Source organism: Aethalodelphis obliquidens, unplaced genomic scaffold (assembly GCF_003676395.1).
Source record: "Aethalodelphis obliquidens isolate GAN/ISIS:26980383/991018 unplaced genomic scaffold, ASM367639v1 scaffold46, whole genome shotgun sequence".
NCBI classification, from domain to species: domain Eukaryota; kingdom Metazoa; phylum Chordata; class Mammalia; order Artiodactyla; family Delphinidae; genus Aethalodelphis; species Aethalodelphis obliquidens.
In genome coordinates this window covers 15,551,355-15,566,183 of record NW_020837990.1, presented here as the reverse complement: position 1 = coordinate 15,566,183, position 14,829 = coordinate 15,551,355, and the positions used below count along the sequence as shown (strand labels likewise).

The 14,829-nt window shown below is 35.2% G+C and overlaps 1 protein-coding gene across 3 annotated transcripts in view; it reads right to left on the bottom strand.

The window, feature by feature from the left end:
- The window catches only part of POGLUT3 (protein O-glucosyltransferase 3), a 55,965-nt gene that overhangs the window by 3,108 nt on the left and 38,028 nt on the right, over nt 1–14,829 (bottom strand). For 2 of the 3 annotated variants that reach the window (XM_027082389.1, XM_027082388.1), the window contains 5 exons: nt 9,974–10,171; nt 7,450–7,736; nt 4,818–5,034; nt 3,211–3,407; nt 1,739–1,933 (listed from right to left, as the gene is read on the bottom strand). In XM_027082389.1, the coding sequence (XP_026938190.1) occupies nt 1,739–1,933; nt 3,211–3,407; nt 4,818–5,034; nt 7,450–7,736; nt 9,974–10,070 (993 nt within the window). In that variant the 5' untranslated portion in view covers nt 10,071–10,171. Of the gene's footprint in view, nt 1–1,738; nt 1,934–3,210; nt 3,408–4,817; nt 5,035–7,449; nt 7,737–9,973; nt 10,172–10,911; nt 11,061–14,829 lie in introns of all 3 variants that reach the window. The other variant, XM_027082390.1, reaches the window with a different exon arrangement.

Genomic DNA, 14,829 nt, shown 5'->3' with positions numbered 1-14,829 from the left:
TATATATATATATATATATATATATATATATATATATATATATAAAACTGAAGAATTAGGTTATGGAAATTGACAAAGTACTTTCCTAGAAATCTCTGCTATATAGAAATAATCATACCTGTTTGGATCCCCCCTCACCCAGTGCAACAACCCACATACAGCCCCTATCGTGACTATCTTGGTACTTTCCTAGCTACCCAGGAAGTCTAGGGCTCATCATCTGTTCCCCTAATCTAACCCTCTCTGCCTGATATTAAAATACAACTAAAATAGAATGAATTAGTTTTTATAACATCTCTTAAAAGCTCCATTTAAATATGTAGTCTGAGCCAAAAAGTTGTTGTAAAATGGTACCTATGAAAGACTGTATTATTGTTGTAATAAAAAATTCAGTTATTAGTACCCATAGGTTGTTCCTTCAGTACCAGGAATAGTCAGCATTCCTAATTATACTTTTAGAAAATAGCTAATATTCTATCATGGTGCCCACAGGAAAAGCCATTTGCAAGCAATTCTGACTCTTTATAAAGGGTCACAAAAATATTCTGCCTCAGGGGCACCCAGTTATTTCCATAGCCACATTGCTTCTCAGAAACAAAATAAAGTCTTACAGTGGAAGGGTAAATTTTATAATTTCACAATAAAACACAAGAACTTTTAAAATACTTTTCCTTTTTTAAAAAAAGAGTTCTTATTTTATGGGAAACTTGTGATCCATTAAGAACTTGTTATCCAAAGAAAACCATAATTCGAAAAGATACATTCACCACAATGTTCATTGCAGCACTATTTACAATAGCCAGGACATGGAAGCAACCTAAATGTCCATTGAGAGAGGAATGGATAAAGAAGATGTGGTACATATATGCAATGGAATATCACTCAGCCATAAAAAAGAACAAAATAATGCCATTAGCAGTGACATGGATGGACCTAGAGATTGTCATACTGAGTGAAGTAAGTCAGAGAAAGACAAATATATGATATCACTTACATGTGGAATCTAAAAAAAATGGTACAAATGAACCTATTTACCAAAGAGAAATAGAGTCACAGATATAGAAAACAAACTTATAGTTACCAAGGGGGAAAGAGTCAGGGGAGGGATAAATTGGGAGATTGGGATTGACATAAAATAGATAACTAATAAGAACATACTGTATAGCATAGGGAACTCTACTCAATACTCTGTAATGACATATATGGGAATAGAATCTAAAAAAGAGTGTATATATGTATATATGTAACTGGTTTACTTTGCTGTACAGCAGAAACTAACATAACATTGTAAATCAACTATACTCCAATAAAAATTAATTAAAAAAAGAACTTGTGCCTTTTTTTCTAACTGGGGAAAACAAAAGTGTACCATAATTGCTTTAAATGTTTTCTTGTGCATAAAGCACTTTAACCCTGGTCTTTTTAATCTTTAATTTGCATTTGGTGTGTGTAATTTGCATTTGGTATGTGTGCATGAATAAGGATACTTTAGAAAAATCTATATTCTATATAACACTGGACTTCAAGTCTTCTAAAAATCCTCAAACATACTGATAGAGGGTATTCAAAATTGTCCTGATGTTGATTCTTCAGATATTTCAAGGGAACAAAAATTTCACAAAATAACATTTCTTTTGACTAAATTATGTCAAATTAAATTGTGTTATGATGGAACTCATGTAACTAATACTGGTGAATTTGTGATTGCCTAAAGAAACTAAAATGGCAGAAAGCATACCTTGGCCCATTCAACTTTCTCTAGTAGATCACTAAGATTTCTTTTAATTGGAACATAATGTTTCCAAGGCTTTAGTGCCATATAAAAATGTTCATAATATGGTGAGTCCTGCTTCAGAACCAAACTGTCACCAAGCATGAGGTATGGATATCTATAAGCAGCCACAGTCCCATCCACATTCACTTGATACTTGTACTAAAAGATTAAAACAAACATAAACAAAAATTTTAACAGTCATTTGTTTCACTTCTGCTTCTTGTCAATACTGTAACATTAAATATAAAGAAGTTATTTCCCAACTTTAGTATTTACAAGTTTTATATTTTATTTTGTAACACACATCTTCTCTTTGTATTAAAATCATAAGTATCATTTAACAGGTCAATTTTAAGAAATACAACACATTTAAAGATAATAAATAATTTTAGGAAATAGGAATACCTATTTCAACTATGTCTATGTAATGGGAAATTCAGATTTCTGTAACCAGGTAAGAAAACTATTTCCAAAGCTCTATATTTAGCAAAGCTTAATATTGATAACAATTTACACTTTCATTTATTTCATTTGTTCCTTATACCCATGTTAGTATAAAAAAGGAAGGCATTATTATCTCAAAGTTCGGTTTTAGAGTTCAGGAGACAGAAGCCTGGAGAAGACTAAGGACTAGTGTGATGCTGGTGACACAGTACGGACATATTTGTTGGATTAATAAACTTTGATTTACATTTAAAGTCACTTTTCATTCAATTATAATAATGTGAAGCAGATGTTATCATCTCCCTCTCTTTTTTTTTTATTAATGATAAAATTTGTTTCAGAGATATTTATAAACCTCTATTCTATGAGCCCAAATCCCATGCTCTCTTCATTATATCACACAGAGGAACAGGATATACTAACAGATTCGGTAATTACTTTTTTCTTAAATAATTGGTACCAAGGACTTTACCAGCCAGTCAGATTTTCTCACATTGTCACACCTCTACCTCCTTTGAGCCTTATACGGTGCTCTGAAGGAGCTAGGCAGGCTCACACATGTTAGAGGCGAGAAGTGCTAAGAGATGAAAGCCCCACAGTTCGTGGCAGAGGCAGGACCGGAGGCAGGACTTGAACCCTATTTTACTAGCATAGAATTCATACTCTTTTTATTTACAAGATCATTTTATGTAAAAGACATTTATATTCCCGTTTATTAAAAAAGAGAAAAACAGGGAAATATACCAAAACTCTAGGTTAATCCTTGTACTGTATTTTGAGTATTAAATACAGTTCTGAGCTATTTGTTAGACAAAGTTAACAACTACAACAAACAAAAAAGAAACTGCATGAGTTTCATAATTCCCTATGCCTGATAAGAAAGTGTGTGTTGGGTCACAAGATGGGAGAAATCTGCCCAACCCCAGCTATTTGGTTGACTTTTAATACAAGTTTATCACTTCATATGTATCCAGGAAGACTTAATTGCATACCTTAAAGAAGTCAAAGAAACCTATCAATTTAGCTTTTCCAAGCTCCTTTTCTTTTTCTTGGAAGAAGAAATATCCTGTAATTCCTGCATCTAGTAGCTGTGGATTATCTTTGGACAGCTGCACCAACTGGAGCCTCTCCTCTCGGCTATCTCTACCTCTAAAGAAAGCTTTCTCTGTTTTATTGATCCAGGAAGGTCCTAGAGGTTTGAGACCATAAAAAAATACAATTATGAATTTGACATTTTTATATTATGGTAAGTATAATCATCTTTAATCTACCTTTGTCATTTAAGATGCTAAAGCTCTTTTATCATCAACACATCTAAAGTAAATGTTACTTTTGAAAAATATGCTCTAATTTTATCCTTTAGTGTACTAGTGAGAGGTCACTCAAAAAGTGGAGTTTCTATTGCATGACATTAGGAATTATCCAAAATAATGCTGGATCAAGTTCAAAGCAAAAAGAGATTCCGTGACTTGGCTCACTCATCAAGGCATTAGTTTCTTCCAACTTTTGTGCTTCACAAAAAAAAAAAAAAAAAAGCGCTAGGCTTTTATTCTTAGAGTGACTAGAACAAAGTAGAGAATTAAGTAACATCCACACATCTTTAATTCTTAGGTTGCTCAGAATTTTGAGCATATCACTTTTGAATACAGTGCAGAAGTTTTCTAATATGTTGTTAAATGCAAATAAGTTTTGCATAACTTAACTATGTATATATATTTATATCGTCTCTTTCCTGGGAGGGAAATAATCTGGAAGACTTAATTTAGCTCTCTTTCTATTATTCTAAAAAGAAGTCATTAGTTAACACCTGTCAGTGTTCTAAGGGATAAATCATAAAACATAGAAACTGTAGGGGGTCAACCTCTTTACTATTTTAGCATACTTTTCAGGAATTTACTGTTATCAAATAAAAAGTAGGTCAGTTTTCATTTCCCATTACCTTTAGAGAGTTTACAAGGAGTCTCTAGACTTGTCTACTAAATAAGTCCACTAAACTGCTCTAAACAGAAATAGAGACTTATTAAGACAAGGCAGGGATTTTTTCTACTCAGGGAGTTCGGTTTAATAAAAAGGTGTGTAGTACCATAAACCTAAGGTCATCAAATAGGAGGAAAGGAATTCAGATTGTAAAGGATCAAGAGAGGCAGAAAGAGGGAAGAGGAGAATTTCTTATGGTGCTGGAGGTTGTAATATCCAAATTATACTGTTATCACAATTCTCTTACATAAGAATATAATTTTATATTTTTCAGAATTCTCTCTCATTTCATCCAGCAATATAAAGGCACTGGAGTCAGAATTAAGTTAAGTGATAGTTTTACCAAATATGTATTTTCAAATGGTATTTACAAGTGACCAACTCAAAGGAGACTCAGTTACACTAGGTTCTGGACATTACTAGCCTAATCCACATATCTTTAATTTCTGGATTAGAAGAATCCTAAACAAAAACCACTTTAGAGTTTAGAGTGCTGTTTTTCTTTTTTCCTGGCTAGAAAATAAGAACAATGGTTATTTAAATATATTCACATACTCTCTCTGATTGAACATTCCTTTCACCTTTCTTACTTCTAAGCTTTTTCTTAGAGAATGACTTTTACCTGTATTTCCTTGAATAGAGAGAAGATCATTTGTAACACCCCTCATAGCTTCAAGTGTGGAGTGGGTGATGTCATATGTTGGAAGGATAACATCTCGTGAATCCAGAGAGCCACACCATGAAATGATAGGTAAAGGGCCAGGGGTTTCATTGACTTTTCGATGCTCCAAAGGCCAATCTCCAAGATTAACATAAAATTCTAAATCTGGGAGAAGGACCTAAATAAACAAAAGAATGCTTATCAGTGCTGGGAAGACCTCAGTCTTTGGTACTAAATGCTTCAGTTCTTTGGCTTTTAAAATATTTCTGATAAAACTGAAATTTGAAAATAGTAGAAGAGAGAAGGATGCCTCTCAGTCATCAGTAGTATCAGAAAATCAAGGGTGAGGATTGTACATGACAATTCACTTGAGCAGGAGTTAGCTACCTCTGTTCAGAGGTGACATTTAAAACTGTTGTGTATTATAGATATGGAAACTGTGTAGAAAGGTGTGAATGAGTGGCTTCAAGCACCTTTTCTGCCAGCTGCTTAAGTGAGAATCTACAAAGTTAGACCCAAGCCCTTGTTTTCCTTCACTATCAAGCCTTTTTATAACATCTATGTTTGTTTCTGGAATCTGCTATCCATTTCTATCTCCATGGTCAATGCCTTAGTTTAGGCCTTTATCATCTCTTACCTAGATTGTTGCAATAGTTGTCCCTTACTAGATGTTCTGATTCTAGCCTCTCCCCACTCTAATCTGCTCTCCACATTACTGTCCAAATTTCTAAAACACAAATTAATGTTACTATCAAGCTTAACAGAAATTTAAGCCTATAGGACAAGGTCTAAACTCTCTGGCTGGAATTCAGGCCCCACTCTCTTACTCCAGCTTAGCTCTGAATCCATCTTCCATCTGCCCGTATACCAGAAAACTTTAGTTACTCTCTGAAAATGCCACCCACTTTAATACGTAATTCTCTTCACCTAGAATGCCCTTCTCCTACTTATCCACTTGGCAGTCTCCTGTCTCATCCTTCACACTCAGAGCTAGTGTTACCTCTTCTATGACTCGCCTTCCTCAGACATTTTAACCCTGGGTACCTACTTTTCTTATGGGCCTATCGTGTTGTGGTACAATTACTTGTTTGTATTTACATCCCATCCTCAATTCTGAATAACAAAAACAAGTTCCACTAGAGTGAGCTGTTCAAAGACCAGAGGTGAGTCTCACTTATCGTAAGTCTCCTTTCAGTCACTGGGCAAAGAACCTGGAACAAAAGGGAAGGGCAAAGGGATATGACTATTCACCTTAGTGCTTCCCTGTTATCATTTAGTAGCTCATTAGTAAGCTCCACATCAGAAGTTCTCACTGTAGAGCAGGATTTCTCAATCTTGGCACTATTGATATTTTGGTGTGGATAATTCTTTCCTGTGGGGGCTGTCCTGTGCATTGTAGAATGATTAGCAGAATCCCTGGCCTCTACCCACCAGATGCTAGTAGCAACTCCCCAGTTGCGATAACCAAAAATGTCCCTAGGCATTGCCAAATTCCTCTAAGGGGCAAAATCATTCCTAGTTAAAAACCACATGAGTACAAGATACAGAAATACAGGGCAGAGTGGATTGATGGTAGCCCAGGAAGAAAGAACCGCCTTTAGGATCAGATGCCCATAATATGCTCATACGGTGGGTTGATGGGGAGATAGGAGGCAACTGCTATTTAAAATAAGAATTGATTGCAGCCCTACATTCCATGTGCTTGGGAAATTGTATAACTCACATCAGGAAAGCTGGCTTTTGATTTAGAAAACTACCTTGATGGTCTTTCTGGGTGAAAAAGGTAAAAAATGCCCATCCTCATCTTTTACTCTGCATGATCAGGAACAAGAAAGAACAAAAGGCGGTTTGAATTGCTCTGCTTAAGAGGAATTTATAGGAATTTGGCAAATGTGGAAAGAGGGGCTGAATAGAGGGATTGGGGGAGGAGTTGCTGGGGATGTGGAGAAGTCTTTTGAAAGACAGAAGCCCCAGTCATATTTAGTAAGAAGCCAAGACTTGAAAATCAAGGACAGCCAGTGAGAAATTCCCAGAGGCAAGGATGACTGAGAGTCTGATTAACACAGGGATGTCTATTTTTAAATGTTAGGATTTTTGTTTTGTTTTGTTTACTCTGCATTGGCACAAAATAACCTCTCTCAGTTACCTCAACATTCAATGAAGTGTGCAATGCACTTAGGATAAAACAAGGAAAATGTATGCACTTAGGATAAAACAAGGAAAATGTGTCCTCAGTTCAACTTATTCTGAGGTGACAAGAAGAAAGTGAAATCTGAATGGAAGGAGTATTCAGCAGGATTGGGGAACTTGAAGAAGTCACCTTGCAGTTGTAAATGTCTGGGAGTTCACAGAAACCTTGGGAGAGCACTATATGGCCTACTTACCTGGGATGGGGGCTCAAGCCATTTAACTTAAATATTAAAGGAAAGAGATATCCATTAAGGTGAAGAACTTATGAGCACTCAGGTGGCAGACAGATGCACATTTTCAAGCCTGGAATCCATTTCCATTCTTTACCATTATTATTCTAAGAATTAAAGGTTACAAATAAATAATTAAACTATTTTTAGAATCAATGAATTCATTCTCATACCTTTCTTGCCAGTGACAGCAAAATCTCATCTGAGAACATTTTGAAGTCTGTGTATTTCCCTAAAGATCTCCGGTAGATTAGGTTACTGAGAATCGTGTAATGAACAATAGCACCCCTCTCATCCCCAAACCTTTTTGGAACTTCGTTTAGCATCTGCTGGAGATTGATGCTGGGAAAAGAAGAAAAATCTTTTGCAATCTGTGGCTCCTTGGCTGGACAAGACAGAGTTTTCTGCCAGGCCTGAGGATCCTCTTCTGGACACTCACAGTACTCATGGTACACTGGTCCTAAGGAAAGCAAAACACATACAATGCCAAGTTTCATTAACATGCACTGCAACACAGGAAGTTGTTTCTGCCCCTGCTGTGAGCATGGGATGACTTCTTGGTAAATTCTAAGATTATCCAGACAGGGATAATCTGCCCTAAACAAATCAGTAGTAAAAGTAGTAATGTCAGAGTCTTGTGCTCTCACCTTCTATCCCCCTTTCATCCCACCCTAGATAAACTAGTATAGCATATGCTCTCTCCCAATATAACCTACTCGCAGTCAATTTATTGAAAAATTTATTTCTAATGAGTTATAAATGGCTGATGAGCATAAAACAACTTACCTTTTAACAAGGAAAAAGAGAATGTATTACTTTTCAGGCATGATAATGTAGTAGGGGTGGTGATTTTTTAAGACAAGATGAGGTCTCTTCCTCTGAGTCCCTAAAACTACCTCCATCAGCACATCTCAAAGAGGAAATATGAAACCTAAGGGCATCTTGCAGTGTAATTTTAAAGTGGCCAGACATAAGTATAAAACTATTCTGAAGACTCATTTAAAAAAGAATTTATGCAGAATTTATATATTATTTCAAAATATATCCATATTTATTTTAATATAAAAATAATTTTTTAAAGTTATTCAATTTTCATGAGAATTTCTACTTCAGACAAGTAATAGGGACCAATTTACCCTCCTACCTGAAACTACCAAAAAACAGATAAAATATATGAAATAACATTTTTTTTTAAGACATTGGACATCAGGCAATGGACAATGAGTTTGAGAGATGAGAAACAAATGAGGTAAACCCTACAGTTCCTAAAGCTTACTGCCTAAGGGAGTTTCTAGGTTGTGGAACATGGAGGAGGAATCCAGGTAGACCCCAGCAGTCTCACTGAGCTGAGGAGACAAGAGCTGAAAGTCCAGTGAGATCAAGGCAGCTAAAAGTTGTAGGACATACTCACTGCACAGAGAGGACTCCAGAGATCTGTACAGGTTCCCTTCAAATATTTAAGGCATACTGACCAATATATATGTTTGAGGAAACTATCCAAGGCAGAGAAAGGACCATCCATAAGGATTAGAGGCAACAATACCCATTGTTCATACAGGGCTGGGAATAGTGCCTATTCATACAAGCCAGACTGGAAAGCATTCTAATTCACAGAGGTTGGATAGAGTATGCAGAGATGTATTGCCTGAGTAGTAAGGAATAATTAGCCCTAGACTAAACATGGCTCTAGGCATGCCTAATAAATTGTAAAAGAAAATTTGAAGCATCAAACTAATTCCAAATAACTTAACTGCATCCTAGAGAAAAGCTCAAGAAGATGAGAAAGCATCAAGCAATGAAGAATACACTGGATGGAATTAATGACAAATTGGGCGTTATAGAAGAAAAGATTAGTGAACTTAAAGATATAGCAATAGAAACTATACAAAACGAAATGGAGAAAAAACATATTTTTAAATGAAAAGAGCATAATTGAGTCATGGGATAATTTCAAGTTTAATGTATGGGTAATTAGAATTCTTGGAGGGGAGCTGGGGTAGAACAGAAAAAATATTTGAAGAAATAATGGCCAAATTTTTTCTGGATTTAATGAAAGCTATAAACCCAAAGATCCACAAACCCTAAGCACAAGAAACATGAAGAAACCTACACCAAAGCACATAATAATCAAATTGCTCAAAAAAAACTGATAAAGAGAAAACCTTTAGCAGAGGATCAAAGATATAGATGATGGAAGATTTATCATGGGAAATAATGCAATTGAGAAGACAGTGGAACAGTATATTTCAAGTACTAAAAGAAAAAAAAAACTGTCAACCTATAATTTTTGAAAGACATCTGTCTTTCAAAAATAAAGGCAAAATAAAGACTTTTTCAGATATCCAAAAGCTAGAAGAACTAATCATCAGCGTTCTCACATTAAAAGAAAAGCTAATGGGAATCCTTCAGGTAGAAGGCAAATGGTACTAGATGAAAATATGTATGTATGCAAAAGAATGAAGAGTACTAAAAATGGTAACTACCCCGGTAAACACACAAGATTTTTTTGCTTGTCATTTAAATTGCTTTAAATTACTTAGTTTTTCTCTCCCTTAAAATATCTAGTTAAATTGAGCTCCAGAAGATACATATATAATGTTTACCCTGTTGCACATACTTTAAGGTCATCATAACGCATTCTGAAAGCCATGGAGTCTACTCATAAGGCTGGCTCTGGTTTATGTAATAATTACTTACCTTTCAAAATATAAGGAGACTGAGCGACATGTTCATCACCATAAAGGACCTCTATCTTCAGCCCTTCACTGACAGTTTCATACATCCTATATCGCATCAAAAATGTCCCATCATTCCTGTCCAAAGGTTTAGGGATGTGAATCCGAACTAACTCTTTAGGTGAGAGAGATTTGATTACTACTTTGAATAGTGTTTGGCCTGAAAGAAAAAAAATATATAAGTAATTCTACTATTTCATGATTATTTTGTTTTACTAATTATTGGGTAAGTGTCTTTATGCAGAAGTTATTTTTTCAGTACTATCAATGGTAAACAAAATTATTTTAGTTTGGAAGATCCTTGAGGCCAGGAACCACGTTTGATTTATGTCTCAAAACCAAGGATCTGATTCAACATTTGATTCCTTAGTCATTCAATAAGATTGATTGAGTGAACAAAATCATTGAATAAAATAATTCTTAAAAAAACAAGGAAGAGATTAATTTTTTGCCTATTTGATCTTTTCTCCTTTGTGTAGGTTTAAAAGCCCAGGTAGTTAAAAATCCATAAACTTTTAGGATGACATAGCTCTAAGGCAATCTAACTTACTCCTTATAAAGTATGCACAAGCTTTCTTTGTAAACCATTTTAATACCTAATAAACCTCAATTCTGAAGAAATTTCCTTTTTATTAACCCAAATTTCAAGCTATACTTCCAAGCCCATTTCCTTAAGTAGAGAGAGATTATAGCTAGTTACTAGACTCTGCACAAATGCAACACACTCATACGTACACACAAACTCACATACCTTTGTAAATACTAGAGTTTACTTCTCTAAATTTGTTTCCTCAAGTTGAAATGAAACAGTTATACTAGGATGATCTACTAGGATGATCTAACAACCTTTTCAAACCCAGAATTCTGTGGGTTTTCTTTTCCAGGATAGACAATACCTACTTAGCAAACTTTCCCTTCTCTTTTTGCAGTATATTAGCTGACTTTTCAGGCTTTGAAACAATATTGTTGCAGGAATAAATGTTGGGACTTCTTTCCTCAGAGAGTACAGTGGACATACCTGCACTCAGTACAGATCTGATCCTCAGGAGCTTTAAGAATAAAGATCAGTTAATGTCTTAACCACAGTTAATCACCTATCAAAGGAATTGTTAAAAAAAAAGTGGTGACTCCTCTGAAATACACAGTCCTGGTACACAATAATTTGTGATCAAACAGTCTTTCATCTCACACTATCATATTTCATAATATTCAAATATTAAGCATATTTTTTGTTTTTTTAAATTAATTTTTATCAGAATATAGCTGCTTTATTTTTTAATTTTATTGTATTAAGCATATTTAACATATATTTTTGAAATTACTAAAGAAAAAAGTTTGTTCCTCCTATTCTTAGTTTCTAAATCTAGTGAGTGATGTTTCTACTTTTTTTGATCTTCAAGGGTATCATTTTTTCTTGTGGGTCAGAAAAAAATGTTTCTCAGTCTCTTCAATTTAGTAATAGTAATGTAGTATCTGACATATTGCTACTACATAATTAAGTACCAAACACATGCATTTTAGGATTCTTGAAAGAAGTGTGATAAAATTATGAAAGACATCTGCTAAAAAAAATGAACTATAACAGATAAATGTAAGGGATTTATTAAAAAAAAAGAGTAATAACTTAATGTGAAATTATTATAAATGTTGGCCAATTACCTGAAATGCTTAATGAAACATGTAAGTTATTGCTTTACGTTATTTCCCGCTTAAGTTTCAGAAAGGCAATGTGGTATGGTAGACTGAAAATCAGGAAGTCAGAGCCTGGAGACTAAAAAGCCACCATTCTCTCCCCAGACTGGAAACAGGACAGAAAAGTCTTCTTATCTCCTATCAAATAGTGCTATTCTCCATAAGTTTATGATTTTTAAATAAACAAAACAGATATAAGACAAGCATATTAATGACTATGTGATATTTTGGAAGGAGCTGGATTTACAAAAGAAAACTATCTCCAAAACACTTCATTATTTTTAAATTGATCACTCTAAAATAGAAATAAGCAATTCCAACATCATAAAAGAGAAAATGAGAAGAATGCCATTTCAAATTGCTTCAGATAGAAGGTACGTGAATTCTCATTTGCCCTGGGGGCTAATATAATGGAACAGAATCAAGCTCAGCTTGAGCTTTTCTATTCCACAGATCCACACTTGTTTAGGAAAGATAGCTAATTGAATGAGAATGCAGTGACTAAAGGAGACAAAAGGAGGTTGGCAGTATCAAAGCCTTACATCATTAGAATCAGAAATTTTGCAGACTTTTGATATGGAAAGAACACATTTTTTAAAAATTCACTTACTTAGCCAGGGGGACTGGGCCAGTCCCTGAGCTTGGAATTTTCATATGCATTTTCTTATTTATTTCCTCCAAGAACTTGTGAGGAAGGTATTTGCCACCCCATTTTACAGATCAGGAAGCCAAGGCTCCCTTGAAGAATTTAAGTATATACCTTGCCCAAGGTCTCATACCTATGAGTAGCAGAGCCAAAATTTGCACACAGCTTGAATCTTTCTTCTTTCAAAGCCCATTCTGAATCCAACTTGTCACATTGTGTAATGTTAACATACAGGTTCCCAAAATTCATAGTTGGAGAAATAACCTCTGACATTCCTGGTACAATGGAGTCAGCACCTCCCTTGTTGTTTAGGAATTTTATTAAGGCTCTCTACAGCTGCAACAAAAGTGTTGACTCCATCTGGCCAAGGGAACAGAGTCCCTGAAGGCCAACTTGTTACACCTTGAGGCTAAATGGAAATCCTCCCAAATGTCTGGCTGCCTGCTTACCATGCATACTCTATAGGATCTTAGTGAAAACTGGTTCACAGTGATCATATTACCAGTGATTTGATAAAAGGGAAAGACCATTGAACTAGATATTGAAAGGGCTGGGTATCTGGTTTTGACTCTGATCCTTATCCACTGTAGGACCACAGGAAAGACATTTATTTTCACTAACCTGGTTTCTTAAGGAAAAAGTGAAGAGAATAGTATCTACCCTTCCTACCTCACAGGATGCTTAAGGAGAGCAAATTAAACACGGCACAGTTCAAAACACTGAAGTGCTACACAACTAGGAGGTAAGATAAGTTTATGAAGATATCATTACTGATGAAGGTAGAGGATGACTGAGGAGAAAATGAGTACTTGTATCCTGCCATCCTGACATACTCCAACCACCCTCTCTCCACCCCTTCTTTCTTTTCTTCTACAATAGTTACTGAGCAACTTTGCCGGGTATTATGTTAGATGCTGGGAATATAACAGTGGCAACAGGTTCTGCCTACATTCATAATAGAAGGAAATAATCTAAGTCAGACATTAGTGAAAATAAAGATATAAATTGTTTTTTTTCCTCATTCAAGGTCACAAGGGATTGAGTAGGATAGTCAAAATCAAGGGATTGAGTAGGATAGTCAAATAGTTAGCATAGAAACCCCATTAGGGAATTGTAGATAGAGAGGGAAATTTAGGGGGCTTTGGGAGACCACAGTAAGATTAATGATCACTCAAGAAAGTAATGGGAAAATCCTGAAACAATGTGGACTTGCTTGACTCATAAAGCAGAACAAGTTGCTTAGCATCAAAGCCAGATTGGCTTGCTTAACAACAAAATCAAGCTAACTTGATTAGCTACAAAATCATGCAACAGAAGCACGAGACATGCCCCAAAACAATAAAACAATAGTAGCATAAGACCTACATCCTGTCCAGTGAGCTCAGTAAGTTAATGACCCCCAAAACATGCTTTTTGCCTGATGCCCTAAAAACAATAAAACAATAGTGGAGAATAAGGCCTACAACCTGCCTAGTGATGTCATCAAGTTAATGACCCCCAGCACATGCTCTGTGCACACACAAAAAAACAATCATTTATGGAAATGTGACATCTACCCAAGAGAGACAAAGAAGGTCTTCTCCCCGTCCCCTGTCTTCCTTTGATTATAAAACTGTAACCCATTAAGCACTCAGGGGAGAGCAACTTGCCTGCCCACTTGTAAGCCTCACAAGTGTTCTATCCTAATTAATCACTTCTTATCTATCACTTTGCCTTTGCTGAATTCTTTCTGTGTTGAGATATAAAGGACCAGCCTCCTTGGAGCCCCCTGAAACGACACCTATCAGTTTCAAAAGGGCATGGACATTTTTCATAAATGATGTATTTTTTAAAAATTACATTTTCTAACTGTTGAAACTCATTTTTGCACATTAGATTTGTAAATGTTTAAGACTCTTCATATGTTGGGAAAATTACTTTCCAGAACCATTTGACCAATTGTGCTCCCACCAGCGGAGGATGTAGGTCATTGTCTGAGAGTATCTCATTAGCAGCTTTGAGTATTACCACTTAAAATTTTTTTGCCATTATTTTTAGATTAAAAAATGGAATTTTATTTGAATTTACAGTTCTTTCATTAAAAGTAAGATTAACAGTATTTCCTTTTGGATCATGTAACTTTCCTTTTTCATGTATAAATTAATTTTTTCCTTAGTTTTCCATCTTCTTTCTAAAGTCCTCCCCCATTTATAACATTATAAAATTAATTTTAGAAAACAAAGAAAACTATAAAGAAGAAAATACACCTCATGGTGAAAGACTGAATCTGGGTTTAAGAATCTTTTTTTCTGATCCTTAGGGCCAAGGAGAGTCTTTCTAAAACTGAAAAAAAAAAGTACTCAGGTTTCCACCGGCAGCGGAAGGGGCACTGGGTATTCTGATTGTCTCTTTGTTGATAAAACAGGGTGCCAGTTAGCAAGACATAATTTAGACATAAATTATCAAATCCTGACTGGCAACAACTTGAAACTAGCGGGACA